Source organism: Caretta caretta, chromosome 2 (assembly GCF_965140235.1).
Source record: "Caretta caretta isolate rCarCar2 chromosome 2, rCarCar1.hap1, whole genome shotgun sequence".
Lineage (NCBI taxonomy): Eukaryota > Metazoa > Chordata > Testudines > Cheloniidae > Caretta > Caretta caretta.
Genome location: NC_134207.1, coordinates 204,834,292 through 204,848,867, shown reverse-complemented (window position 1 = coordinate 204,848,867; position 14,576 = coordinate 204,834,292). Strand labels below are relative to the sequence as shown.

General features: G+C 39.9%; 2 protein-coding genes across 6 annotated transcripts in view; one reads left to right on the top strand and one right to left on the bottom strand.

Moving 5' to 3' along the window:
- GALNT15 (polypeptide N-acetylgalactosaminyltransferase 15) overlaps nucleotides 1-5,352 on the top strand; it is a 43,563-nt gene extending 38,211 nt beyond the window's left edge. For 3 of the 5 annotated variants that reach the window (XM_048838515.2, XM_048838514.2, XM_048838517.2), the window contains 3 exons: nucleotides 1,121-1,222; nucleotides 2,902-3,042; nucleotides 4,645-5,352. In XM_048838515.2, coding sequence (XP_048694472.1) covers nucleotides 1,121-1,222; nucleotides 2,902-3,042; nucleotides 4,645-4,791 — 390 coding nt within the window. In that variant the 3' untranslated portion in view covers nucleotides 4,792-5,352. The remainder of the gene's footprint in view (nucleotides 1-1,120; nucleotides 1,223-2,901; nucleotides 3,043-4,644) is intronic. The other 2 variants (XR_012667206.1, XM_048838516.2) reach the window with 2 other exon arrangements.
- Nucleotides 5,353-5,663: 311 nt separating this feature from the next.
- Nucleotides 5,664-10,038, bottom strand: LOC125631599 (vitelline membrane outer layer protein 1 homolog). The gene is made up of 3 exons (XM_048838530.2): nucleotides 8,977-10,038; nucleotides 8,770-8,885; nucleotides 5,664-6,824 (listed from the first exon to the last, which is right to left on the bottom strand). The coding sequence occupies exons 1-3, from the start codon at nucleotides 9,247-9,249 to the stop codon at nucleotides 6,527-6,529; spliced, it is 687 nt and encodes a 228-aa protein (XP_048694487.1). The 5' UTR covers nucleotides 9,250-10,038; the 3' UTR covers nucleotides 5,664-6,526.
- Between the last annotated feature and the right edge of the window lie 4,538 nt (nucleotides 10,039-14,576).

Sequence of the window (14,576 nt, the reverse complement as noted above, 5' to 3'; positions counted from 1 at the left end):
CAAGGCAGATAAAGAATTGGAGGGAAAACAAAGGCACAGAGAAGTAAAGTGACTTGCCCAATATCACACAACAAGTTCCAACTCAGGAAGTGAACCCACTTCTCCTGACTCCCAGTCCAGTGCCCTATTCCCTAGCTCATGCTGCCTCCCCAAAAGTTATAGGATTTCACATTTAATAATTATAACTTATTAAAACACACATTTAATAAAACTGTTTAATGGGCCAAATCCTGAGGCTCTTAGTTTCTAGTCAGTCCTTTCTCAGGAAAGTTCCTATTGACATTAATGAGAGTTTGCCCAAGAAAAGACTAAGCATTGTTTTAGGATCTCAAAATCTGACCCAATGTGAAAAGGCTTAGTGGCACCTCAACGAGCGTGAGAGCGAGTATGTGTACATGAGCAGGGGATCACATCCTGAGCTCAGAGTGTAGACATAGCCCTAGCATTCTGGTTGATAGATTCAGAAACTGTAATATAATATACTACTAGTTATCCTCATATTGTATGGAATGATATATAATTCCACGTTTGTCAGAACATACCAGGATATGTAATATGGTCATGATACTGAAAACATTCTTGTGACTAATGTATTAAATTCAGTACCATATACACAAACAGGGCAATTATTAGAGGTCATCAGAAAATAGGGTTTTTTGTGGAAAATAGTGACTCTATGTTGAAAACTGAAAACCCAACCCAAAAATTTGGAGAGTTTTGGGTGTTCAGTTTTTCTGACAAAAATATCAAACATTTTCAGGGAATACAGACAGTTTCTGCAAAAATTTTAATTTTGTCAAAAACCCAGTTTTCCATAAAAAAATTGTTGGAAAAGGTTTGACCAGATCTACTAATGATAAAGTGGAGGTTTAACTTTAACTTTGCCAAATAGCATTGGGCCAAGCTAATCTCTTGTGTCACTCTACTGACAAGGCTCAGTTTCGCTCAATATGCGAGACTATTTGATCTTGCCTATGAGTGAAAGAACTCTACTGGCTGAATAATTAGCCAAAGCACATACAATAAAAAGGATACAACCCAAGCATCATTAAAAGTTAATTAAAAGACGTTTCCTTTTTAACTGATTGTACTTTATTTCAGTACAAATATTTATTTGCAGCTGTACAATACTGGTGTTGGCTTCTGTGCAGATTACAGATCTGCATGGGGTGCTGCAGAAGGTCCTATTGAGCTGTCTCCTTGTAGTGACAATATTAACCAGGTATTGTATATTTAAAGCTTTTGTGTACTGGCATCAAATTTAAGGCCCCAATTCAGGAAGGTATTTTAACTGGTGCCTAACTAACTTTAAGCATTGACTTCAATAAGAGTACTCATGTGCTTAAAGTTAAACAAATGTTTACATACTTTCTTGAATCAGGGCCTAAATGCTGACCAGCTAAATTACGGCAAGAGTATGTCTTGCTGATTTTGTCCCATCCAAAAAATATGGGTTTTTTTCCATTTGGGAATCAGTTCATCTGAACCTTAAAATATTGAGGTTCACCACACCACTATCCCATGATATTTTCAGTATTCTCTATACTAAAAATGAAAAATGTATGTGATTGGACTGAAACACAACAAATACTGCAGTATATTGAATTATCGCAAATGGTAAATGTCAAGATTTTCATGAAGTTGACTGTTATTTTTTCAATCAGTTTTTGGAAAGTTAAGAAAGGGAAAAATCGTATTTTAATTAATATAACAGAATGATTACTTAGCACACTGCTTGACAGAACAATAATTTAAAGCAAAGATTTACAATACAGCAAAAACATTCATTCATTCAAATGAAATCTCAGTAAGCAGTCTTTGTCTAATGAAAATACAAACAGCATTGTGACAGCTTTACTGTATTCTGCCTCTCCTTTTTAAGGTAATATGCAAAGTGTAATTTAACCACCAACACCTAGGATATGTCTGTTCATTTTCCATGACAGATATTTAAAGCTGGCTTCTGTTTTTCACCTGAAATTTTTTGAACATTTTAGGTCATTTTGATATTTAAGTATTTGATCTGCAGCACACTCAATCATCTACATTAACTAAAGTGTTTCTGTCCATTTGTGGATGCAAAAATGAAAGCCTGGCTTACATCAAGCTAAAAATGAGGTCTTTACTTTTTATCTCCATAGAGGTCAGTCAACAATACTGAGTTCTGCAATAACGTTAAACAATTAGAACTCTATGCTCTGATCCTTTTACATCCAAAACTCCCATTAAAGATAGGGGAAGTTTTGGTAGCTCAAGAAATACAAGACCAGGACTTTAGATTGTATATGCCAATATTTGTGTCTTGATTGGTTTGTAAAAGTTCTGCTTCCTGATTGACTCAAAGATAGATGTTTTCCCCTGAACTTTTAAATTCATCTCTCTTTTTGAATGCTGAGAATGAACTCAGTGGGAGTTGAAACTGTCCAGCACATGTGGATTGGGCCTGTGAGTACAAAGTGATTATTTATTATTTTCAGTAGCATCTGGGGAAATGGAAGACTAGGAAGTTTAGGGAACAAATATAGCAACTCTAGAATAACAGAGATGGATTTTTCCCATAATCTGATGTCTGGGAATGTCCCACCAGCCGGACATTCCCAGACCTTTAAAAAAAAACAAACAAACCAGAAAAACATTGCCTACAAATATTATATTCTGCATCTACTTTGTACATGTTATCCAATCCTAAAAACCTTTACTTATGGAAATAGTCCCAAGAAAGTAGTCGTGCAAGGACTACTTGTAAGAAAATAGGTTTGCAGGTTCAGGCCTATTGTGTCTCCTTCATTCATCTTGGCATTGTATGTTAACAGACAGGAAATGATTTTGGATACTAGCAACTAAAAATGAATTGGAATATTCTTCAACTTTATTAATGCAAACAAACCCTTCTTTTTCTAGCATTTTGAATATAACAGTATGAAGGAAATCCGGTTTGGTTCCGCTCTGCAGTTTTGCTTTGATGTCAGACATGAGAAGGTTATCCTTCAAAACTGTACGCAAGAGGCAGAAAATAACCAGCAACAATGGGATGTCCAAGAGGTGTGTAGTGATTTTGTGATGAAGCTAGACTAACTGAAAACAGCCCAAAAGTTGTGGGGAAGGGGTTACCAGAAGTTTTAGATTACGGTTTCACTGCATCACAGTTTGCATCCAAGGTACTGTGAAGCTATTTGTCCTATTCACCCCAACTTCCTCATACAAATTTAGTTAAGAATAAGAGTTAAAGCAATCATTCTATAGAACCGCATGCTCTAGAACCCCTTGCTTGGCTTGAATTGGATCCCTTTTGGGAGTAGGATGGGGCCTTAAAATTCCCCCTCTACTGCAGTATAGGAGTATCTCCTTCTATAAGAATTCAGTATTATTCAGTGGAATTCACCCAGCAAGGTAGGAAATTATCTGCAGCATGGGAAATTTTAAGGCTCCAGGTCAATATATGGAACAAAGTGTTAAAAGAGATCTAGACAGATTTATAAATGGGAGTGTATGATGGGTTGCTTGTCATGGTAGGGGGCAGAGTTCAGCAGCCCTGGGACTCACCAGTTTATGTCTTATGTTCCTAGAAGCTCATGTGTCTAGGCTTCAGACAGCTACCTGCAGGGGTCAGGAAGGGATTCCCGCACCGCTGCCAATGTATTCTGTTTTTGTTTTTTTTTTGTCTCCTTCCTGTGAAAGGATGGAAGGACACTGAACACTGGACAGGGTGGGCGAGGGCTCTGAGGTGGCATGAAGCATTCTCTGTCTCAGGTGCTTGGCTGGCTGGTTCTTGCTCATATGCTCAAGGTCTAACTGATCACCATGTGTGGAGTCAGAAAGGAATTTTCCCCCAGGTCAGATTGGTGGTGACCTGGGGGTTTTTTCACCTTCTTCTGCAGCATGTGGGTGAGAGTCACTTGCCAGGATTATCTGGGTATATCTCACTTAATCATTTCTCTGCCATTACAGGAGCCTCGGGCACTGGTGTCTGTCGTTCCCACCTGTTCTCTCCCAGTGGCACATCATTGTCTAGTCCTCTGTGGACTGTAATACTTTGGTCTAATTTCAGTTGTTGGGTTTAGTGTGCAGATGCTGGGTGGTGTTGGTGGCCTGGGATATACACAAGGTCAGACTAGGTCCCTCCTGGACTTAAACTCTGACTCGATGAACTTCCAGTTTTTCTACACACAGAACAGGTGCATGGCAATCACATGCGTACTACAGCTCAGAGTCTATTATAGTTGCAGTTATGGGGCACTTCTGCTACCATTCTACTTCCTAATCCCAGTGAGGATTCATTTCCCCCAGCATTGGACTAGGTTAGTCTTGGCAAGACACAGTCCAGCAATTTATGCTGGGGACAACATTATCCTCTAAAAAGCAGAAGGCACTGGGAGTGGGGTGGGGTCTGATCTTAATAGGTGCTGAGTATGCACAACTCCCATTGGCTCAATTGGAACTATGGGTACTCACCACCTTTCAGGATCAACCCTAAGGCTTTTTCAGTAATCATTAAATTTAAAGTATTACTCCAAACAAAGAAATAATCACCGATCCCTACTGATTGCATTTCTTTGTTAGAAGTTTAAAATACACATTCTGATCTTTATTGAAAGTCTTTTACTTTTTCTCCATTCCTTCTGTCCCTTTTTTGTCTTTTTGTAGAGTGGAATGATTGTCCACATCCTTTCTGGTAAATGCCTAGAGGCGGTGAAGATTGAAGCTGAGAAGGACTTGTCCTTACGTGTATGTAACAAGAATGAGAATCAGCTGTGGCGATTTGATCACTCACATGTGCTAGATGAGAGATGACTGACAGGTCTATGTGAAGACTGTCTCCAAACCTCACGGTCACTTTCATTTAGGATTCAAGACACACAGATTCCTGCATGCAAAAGAAAGTTATGTATGTCTGCCACGGTCTTCAGGAGATGCTAGAAAGACCTTGCTTGGAAAGTCTTGCTCAAGTAATTGCAGTAGGCTCCTGGTTTAACCAACTCAAGCGAAAAATTACTATTTGTTCTCTTCAACCAGAGAATAAAAGTACTGTGAGTATCGCTAATGACTCTGCAGCTCTACACCTGCAGAAGACAAGAAGTTTGCCCTTTTAAGGAAACTTGGAAGACAAATTGCCAAAGGGTCTCTCTTCTAAAACTTCTAAGAAAACAGGAAGATGAATCTTTGTGAAACTTTAGAAACTCTCTCAAAGGAAGTCTGCCTTGTTGAGATGAGAGTTTAGCCAAGCTGTACAGTGTACTTGACCCATATAAAACAAAGTAGGTTTTATATGTATCAAAGTAGAACATAATTACTTTTGTAAGAAATAGTTAATATATTCCTGTCCAAATACACTGAGCCAATACCCCATTCTCAGTGATATTGCACAGTGTGTGTGAATTAGCTCAGAACTGGGCTACATCTTGTTCTTGTTAAAAATTCTCATTGATGTCAATGGGAGTACAATCAGGCTCCCTGTCTTTGGCCCATTGTCTCTTGCCGCCTTAATCCACAATCTAAATTGGATGGGACAATGACTCCAAAGAAATGGATAGATGTACATAGCTTTAGTTTCCTTTGGGATTTAGTAACTCCTTGTCAGCAAACTTTCCATTAGTAGGCTTAAGGACACCCAACAAGAGCAGAGTGTGAAATATTTAGGAGAAAAAAACCTCCCAAACAACATGTATTTTGACATGAAATTTATTGAAGGTATTCCATTTTGACTCATAAAACGTTGGGAAGAATTAATGTACTAAAGCAAAGTATCACTAATGTACTAAAGCAAAGTTGTAAAACTTCCAGTTGAAAGCAGAAAATGGAAGAACTTTAGGTGCACAAGACTTTATAGCTACGTAAAAAGAACATATTAGTGTTTGCTTCCTTTTCCTGTATCTGCTGCTAGCTACTTTAAAGAATAAGAGTGTTGACATTGCTGACTCTAGAAAAGAGGATTCCTATAGCCCCTTACTCACCATGGGTCTCATAGATGGTCCTCAAAAGTAACTCATCAAGGTTATTTTACTGGGAGCGTGATCATGCATCCCTTCTGACCTCAAGTCTCTCACTGAAGTTAACAGCAATTATTATAATATGAGGACCATAGTGTCAGGCTCTCTGTGTCAGAAAGTCTAACTTGCATGAACACTTTATCTGGAGTCCTTAAATTAGGAATGAAATCAAATAGGGCTGACACCTTCAGGTGCTTCCAAAATAGGAGGGGGAGAAGCTTGGCAAAACAGAGAGGTGATTGCAGGATGGAGCCTGTTCCTAACTACCTGGCTTTCCTTTAGATCAGCTCACAATTCATTTCCATATCAATCAATCACAGCTTTCAGACAGTCATTAGGGGGCAGCACATCACTATTGAAACCTAATTTATTGTGACTTTTTTTAAAGAGACAGAAAATGTTACTATTACTAAGATTTAGAGCAAATTGACTTTGCAGTGGGGCTTGGCACAAGGCTGAAAATAACAGAATGTTCTGTTCAGAACAATCCAGGTGTCAGCCTTTGGGAAATCCCAGAAAATAACATTCAACAATAGAAATCAGTCACAACAGAAGAAACGAACATCATTGAGTGCTGTGTCATCAATAAAAATATTATGGTATGGTTCCTGTTTGGTTTCAATGCCACAAATTCCACCTCTTGTGCACGAATTACTCCATCCACCATAATCACCAAAACTACCGCCTGTTCCTTCTATGATAGCACCACTGCTACAGCGGAATTTGATACTGTTAGCGGCTGTATCGTCTAAAATTCCTTGGGGTTCTTCAACTTTCAGCTGAAAGGATGTTAGGAACCCAGTTGGACACCAAGTGATTCCTGACCATTGCCCAAACCTAGGGGGGGGAAAGAGAATTTCAATATATTTTTCTCTACTTGTTGCATAAAAGTTAGTGAAATGTTATTTTAATCAAGTTTGATCAATTTTTAAAATGGGAAGTATGCCAGATTTTCTGAATTATTTTGAATGTATTATTTATTATGTGTTGAACACCAGCTGTGTTTGGACTCTGCAGAATACACAGCGGATACCATTCCTTACATTCCAAAAATAAAGTGACAGCACAATGACAGCAGGTTATCACAAGCTGAACTCATGACAAAGCAGCAAGAAGCTTTTCCTGTCTGAGGGCAGGAAAAAGTTGGAACAAAACTGAAGAAATGTGAATGTCCTGTTCACAGTATATGTGTCAAACTCAAGAAAACCTGAGAAAACAAGATTCACTGTAGATATATGCACACCAGAAAAAGCCTTAAAGTAAATCCATTCACATCAGTGGAAGTAAGAGGAGAATATGTTTCTTAATATCAATTTAAAATAGCTTGGAGTTTACTCTTTGTTGCCTGCAATAATTGTAAGTGTCTGCCTGGAAAAAAATTATACCCATACTTCAAAATCTGGATTTATGTTATGTCCACTCTTTAAAACTTTGATATTTACATGAATATTAAGAATATCTAGAGTGTTCATAATTAATGTCAACAAACATTTTGGAAGGGATATTAAACCTTGTGCTTCAGGATTCAGGCCAATCTCTAACTATCAGAAACCAGGATTAGACCTATGCAGGGTGCATTCTCCCATCTGCCTACTGGAAGATCATTGCATGTCTTCTGAAGCATCTAGGGCTGGCCGCTGTAGGGGAGAGGATACTGCACTAAATGGACTTGAGTCTGATCTAATATGGCAGTTCTTAAAATCAGATAATATAAACTCAATTAAATGACTGAGCCATATATATCAGTGACCCACAGATCCTTTCATACACAAATTACATTTAAAAAACACTCTTTATATTACATCATTGATACAACTGATAGAGGGTGAGGCATTCAAAGTTGAAACTGATAACTGGGCCCTTAAGGGGACATCATCAACTTTAAAATAATCACATTTCTGTCTGAACATTTCCCTATTACCATTACAAGTAATGCCAAAGACTATTATAACTGAAAAATGAAGGGGAAATATTTCTCTCTTTTTTTTTTTCCTGTTTCTTTTCGTTGTGCATTTGGCAGAACTTGGTGTATAGTCACTTTCACTGTTTCCCCTCTGTAGTCAGCCAGGTCCTGATCCTGCAATCAGATCTATTAGCTGAACCCCTCCACTTATGCAGTGCCCCATTGGGGTGGAAGGGTCTACGCTAGTAGATCTGATTGCAGTGTCAGGGCTTAGTTACTTAGTTTCCGCTGCTTGGGCAGAACTTTTTACACAGCAAGGTGGGGAAAGAAAAAAATATATAAAAACAGGGAAATGTGATTGCCAACATTTTGGCCTCAGGAGCAGGTAAAGTACCTGGGAATGACTTTAAAGTTGTTATTTTTAAAGTGACTAGATTCCAGATTGACTGTGTCCCTATAACACAAGTTGTTATAAGAAAATTGTAAAGGCCAAATATTCAAGTGAGGATGAGGTGTCAGTTTTAACTTTAAAGACCATCAAAGTGTGCCTGGGGGAAAAGGTAGGAAATTCAGACACAACACAGTCAATGTCTGCTATTTAAATTGTAGCCTTTTCTCTCTGAATTTTGCAAATCATGCATAATTAATACCTTGAGCCAAATTCATTGGGCTACCCTGGTGTAACTTAGACCATAATGTGGCCGCTTCCTCGGTAGTAGTAAACAATTATATTCCCAGCATAAAAACTTAAAAAGAGCAACCTGGAGGCAATAACAGGCTGCACTGTGGTTGACAGTGCTACAAGTTCTCAGGTTCCTCATCTTCTGGTTTACTATAGATCAAACAAAATATAAAAGGTTGAAGTACCATTAAACTTACTTTCCAGAATCAGATTCAACGGTATAGACAGCACTATTCGTACTGTTGATTTGTATGCAAAATAAACGGATCCCATTTAGTGCAGTGTCATCACTAGCTCCTCGATACTCCTCCACCTAAAATATACAGAAATACAGTAAGATCATTAACATGATAAGAACCTATAGCTCTGACGAGGGTATGGATAAAGTAATCAGGTTCAGTTACCTTTACACTATATCCCGTAGCATAGAAATGTTCTGGGCACATATCAATCCATGTCCAAGCGCCCCAAGGTCCTCCATTAGTGACGTTTATTGAGCTGTAATACTTTCTGTTTGAAAAAGTGCCATTAGCGCGGATTTCTCTTTCACCAAAGACTGGGCAGACACAGGCTAAGCCAACCAAAAGGAGAATAGGACTGGCCTGCATTTTATAACAGCTGGATGAAGTAGTGTGAGCCACAGCACTAGTTACTGCACTCTGTCTTTTATACCCCATTTTATCTCTGCCAATTTGATTAAAATAACAAATGTGTTCAAGATTGTCACATGGGAAAGTAGAACAAACAGTGTGTTTTGCAATGGTGATTTACTGGCTCGTGTTCTTAAATTAAATCTGGAAAGTCTGCAGCCCTCAGGTTCTGCCCTGAATGAAATATATCAGTGCACAGTGAAATGTTGCATTTTTGTTCCTAGGGGTTATTTATTACATAGTTTATCTAATTATTTAGGGTCAGATTCTGTCACCCTTACTCACGTTGACTAGTACATTATTCTGAAAGTAGTTCCATGGAAGGTTCCTAATGGAAAGGTGTCCACATCACAATTGATTAGCAGCCTCATAGAGACCTGTAGGAGATTTGTATTTCCTTGGTGCCACCTTAACTTGGAAACAAATCCTATAGTCCTTCAACATAACTTCCATTGAAGTCAATAGGAGTTTTGTCTGAGTAGGCACCGCTGATGATATGGCAATCTATGTACAGCTTATGAATGCTATTTGATATTATGAACTCTGTGTATGGTTATCAGCATCGCCGACCTCAGTGATTCAAACTCCAAAATCATGATTCAGACTCCAAAAAAATCTTGAGATTGGCCCAAAAAATCATGAGATGTTTAAAAAAGATTATGTTTTGTTTTTTCAGTATGCCTTTTGGCTACTGAACTGCCCCAGCCCATTCTGAGTCTGTATGCGACAATTAGTCTTGCCCACAATCCCAAATGTATTAAGTAAGGTGATGTGGACCTCCTGGTCAGGAGCTCTCACCGCCACATCTAGCCACCCCCTGGCTAGCAATTAATCTTGTCCCCAGTCCCTTTATCAGTTCAGTCCCCCCATCAGTCCAAGCCCCCATCGATTCAGCCTCATCCCTCCCGTTCAGCCTCCCCCAGTGTGCTCTACTCCTCCTGGGGTTCTTCACTCTCTCCCATGCTTGGGTGGACTGCAGCCAGGTCCCCGCTCCTCCTGCCATGCTATGAGGGGTAAGCTCCAGGGACTTTTCACCCCCGTCTGTCCCTTCCTGGGCCAGATGCTACAAGGGGAGAAGGAGGAGCAGAAATGCTGCCCTGTCCATTTTTCTCACAGTAGGAGAGGGGGGATGAGGGAGCAGTGTTGCACTGAGCTGTTAAGCTCTTTGCTCCCTCCTTCCCCTGTGAGCATGGCATGTGGAGAGGAGAGACTCTGCTGGCTTCTGGTGGGGCTGAGCTTTGTGAGGGGATTGGAGCTTCTTGCATCATCATGACATGAGCTCCAGACACCTCTGAAATCCTGTCACTTGCACAAAACTCACAAGTGTTTGCAATACTGCATTAGGCCCTTTTGGTAGTCTTCACCGTATTCTTCCATTGCATTTGTTGTGCTAATGAGAGAGGGAGTAGGACCTGGCCAACTACCTCTGAATGTGATAGTCACTAATGACCATCAAACAACCGAATAGACCTTGCCCAAGCAGAGCAATGGTGTCGCAGCAACCTAGGTAAAATCAGTCCTCTCCAGATTATCTATGAAGGACAAGAAAATGGAAGATTCCCCAAAGGGAAAGAGGAGATCTGCGTGTTAGTGCACACCTTCAAAAACACAAGAGGCTGAGAAGATCAAGGGTGGAGGAAAAAGGGGCGTGGCTTTCTGGGCATGAGGGAACCTTTTGATTGGCACATCAGCCAAAGTTGATGCAGGAGTCAGTGAGGAGACTCCATGATCTGGAGGAGAAGCCTGGGCTGGAGGAGTGAAGTCCAGGAGATGGACTTGGAATTTTGAAAGGACACTGACCAGATCCCAAGGAACATTCAAAAGTGGTAAAAAAAAACCTAAGTCCTAGACTGGTTTACAGAGGATTTACTATTTTACCTACATCTGTATATCTTTTGTGCTGTCTATGAGTAAAGTATGCTTTGTTTCAGAAATCCATCTGCAACGATTGTGTCTGTTTGCTTCAAATATTACATGTTCCTGAAGGGTTAAACTATAACTAATGTACCCATGAGGGTGGAGCTCTGTGGGAGGGTATGCTTAAGCTACTGGAGTGTATTGGGATGGGTTCAATACTGGTCTTGGGGCTAGGGCAGCTGGAATATTGGGTCCCATGTACAAGAAGAGGTAGCCCGCAGAGTCTATGCCCAGGGAGTGAGCCTAGTGGCCAAAGAAAGGCCTGGAACCTACCCAGTCCCAGAAGAACTTAAAAGCACACATTCAGGGTATGGATCCAAATACAGCAGCCTGGTGTGTATCCAGCAAAGGGGAGCCTGACCAGGTCTGTGACGGCACTGCAGCAACTAACCTCTAGAGAGCACAACCTGTGAAACACCCCAAAGGCCCCCTCAGGGACTTTTACCTTGCTGAATGACCACACATCTTGGACACTTATAGTGCAGAAACATTTCCTAACATTATGATTATAGAGTAGGTGGATACAGATATTGCATGTAATATTGTTACCTCTTTGCCAAGCAGTAGATGTCAGGCCTTGCAGGTCAGCTTGCCTTTGGAGGAGAAATCAGAGGTGTGGTGTATGAGTACACAAACATACATCAGTTCTGGAACAGAGGTTCTCACAGACAGCCTGCAGGCAATACCTTCTTCCAGGGTTCTCAGCCCACACACCAATGCCCAATTTCCAGGAAGCAACTCTGCCTCAAGAATGGACTGTAGTTCGAGATTAAAGCCAAGAGAAAACACACTTGCTGCTTACCACATCTCCCCAAAAGAAACCCAGGCCCCAAAACCAACACAGCATTTTCTTTCAAGTTTAAAATTTCCTCACAAACTAAGAAAAAGTACTTGTAAGATTATGAGTACTTGTGGCACCTTAGAGACTAACCAATTTATTTGAGCATGAGCTTTTGTGAGCTACAGCTCACTGATGAAGTCAATTTATTTGAGCATGACATCAATTTATTTGAGCATGAGCTTTCGTGAGCTACAGCTCACTTCATCAGTGAGCTGTAGCTCACAAAAGCTCATGCTCAAATAAATTGGTTAGTCTCTAAGGTGCCACAAGTACTCCTTTTCTTTTTGCGAATACAGACTAACACGGCTGTTCCTCTGAAACTTGTAAGATTATGTGTAACAGCACCATCTAGTGACCTGTCATAACAATATGCATTTTCAAAAATATAATTTCTAACGTTTTTAAAAAGTGATCTATAATTTATATTAGTCACCAGAAAGCTGTATTGTGCCAGGCTTCTGGATGAGGTAGAAAGGTAATCAGGAACTTTGATGATACAGGACAGATGTGAGATGTCAGCATTGATATTCTGTTCTATTCTAGTGTGAACCTGGGTAGTGTACAGTACACCTGAAGGCTGAATAATTGAATCTCTTTCTAAACAGCTGCAATATTTCTCTGCACGGACTTTGATGTGTACTCTCATGATGTTTACACAAAAGATAAGTTTTTGCTATACATACAAAGAGGAGAAGATAGACTTTCTACGCATTCTTAGGAAAAAAATACAAGGAATATTTTTAAGAGACTGTTTTTAGTAAGCTACGGTAACAGCATTTGGGTAACTGTTCAAAAGGGCCAGCCCTAAGACAAGCTACAGAGACAGCATGCAGACCATGCAGATGCAGTAAGAGCCCATTAATCCTTCTTTCTTCATTTAATCAGAAAGACAAACCTAAAGGGGATTTTCATTCTGCAGTCTTCAGGATGTGCAAGTGGTGATTTGTTCCAGTGAGCTAGAGAACCTCTCCTATTAAAGCTCCCTTTTCAGTTCCACAAGGCTAAGAGTGGAGGAGCCCAGAACTGTTCATTAATTGATATCCAAGAGCAATACAGATTTCTGCCACAGCTAAGAAACCCTGCTGTCTTAGTTTTGGGTTGGCTTGCATTGGACTGTTAGGTAATGAAAAAATGATGGGATTTCCAAGAGCAAGTTACCAAAAGGAACCTTTCACATCATGCTTCAGGCATATATGTGTTTCCTACAATGCTCCATTTGACATTTTCCTCTCCATATAGCATTGAACAATTGGCCAGGTGAATTGGGTGTGTTTGCGGGGTAGAAGCTGTCACTTTCTTCTGAAGCATCAGAAAAGGGGCCAATAGTCTGATGCATTATGGCAAGTTATTACAAGTAACGGTGACTCTAGTCAAAAGAACTCAGATATTTGGAGGTTATTGTCAGTCACAACAATTGTATGACTGCTAAACAAAATTTGTGTGATGTATCACTCTGTAATGATTCATTGCACTGACTATCAAGCAATAATACTGAGGGCCTTCAGAGAGCTCTAAATGTAGATGAGACATCAGTCAGAACAGTGTCACTGTGTTATAAAGCACAGACTTCTGTCTGCAAAAGTGACTTGTAATCTGAGCCCTTCTATCCCTCATGTCCAATCTGCTCTTTCAGCTAACACATGGGCATCCACATTCAATTTAGGAATAGCTGTTACAGGCAGGGAGCTCAGAATCCCCCAATTTGCTGCTGATGTCCTTTATTCTCTGATCCTGGGTAGTTCATCTGTTTGTAAACATCTAAGAGCAATGCTGAGGGATCAGCTAATTTTTCAGTTTTTAGGATTAATATTTCTTGGTGTGAAACTATGCCAGTTTCAAATACAGACTAAGAGCAACATTCTTCTCTTATTTTAATGGGTGTAAATCTGGAGTAATGTAATCAAAGTAGCTTGAATTACTCCAGATTTAGTTACCAAGGATTTATGCAGATATAACTGCAGAGCTTGGCCAAAAGCATCATTTATAAAGTACCGATACTTTATATCAACTGTTCCTCAGAGAGCTTTACATGCCTAGAGCGCAGAATAGCCCCAGCCTATTAATTAATATTAATAAACTGCCTTTGCAATGAAATTTAGAAACCTGTTTACAATTCTGGCATGCTAATTTCATGGTTCCTTGGGATGATTAATCCATCAAACCTGAGCCTCTTTCTCCAGAATACTTTATTTTTGCAGGTGCTCCTGATATAACTGCCTAAATAGTACAAGAACGAACTAGACAAAATGTGCAGACACTTTATTTGGCATGGAAAGAAATCAAGGACACAACCCTGCTACAGCTGCAAAAATCAAAAGAGTATGGGGAATTTGGCCTTTCTAAGTGGAAATTCTACATTTGGGTGGCCTTGCTGCAATCTGTGTGGGACTGGCAGTCATTGTCTCTGAATGAAAAGCTTGGTTTAACCTGGCATACTATCAAACCCTCCCTTTGTAAGAGCTTTCATTTGGCAAATGTACTGCCAGAATTTCTCTGGCTGAGAAAGTGCTATCAAATCCTGTTATGTATAATATCATGAAAGTGGGCCTCTTAGTTTAAAACATTGAGTCAGACTAGGTTCTTCGTGTTTTCTCCA

Bases quoted from the DNA above. Each gene is read 5' to 3' on its own strand.
- LOC125631599 (XM_048838530.2), bottom strand. From the start codon at position 9,249: ATGGGGTATAAAAGACAGAGTGCAGTAACTAGTGCTGTGGCTCACACT. The intron at 8,886-8,976 runs GTAACTGAACCT...TGTATATTTTAG, and splicing joins CTACGGGATATAGTGTAAAG to GTGGAGGAGTATCGAGGAGC. The intron at 6,825-8,769 runs GTAAGTTTAATG...TCCCCCCCCTAG, and splicing joins GTTGAATCTGATTCTGGAAA to GTTTGGGCAATGGTCAGGAA.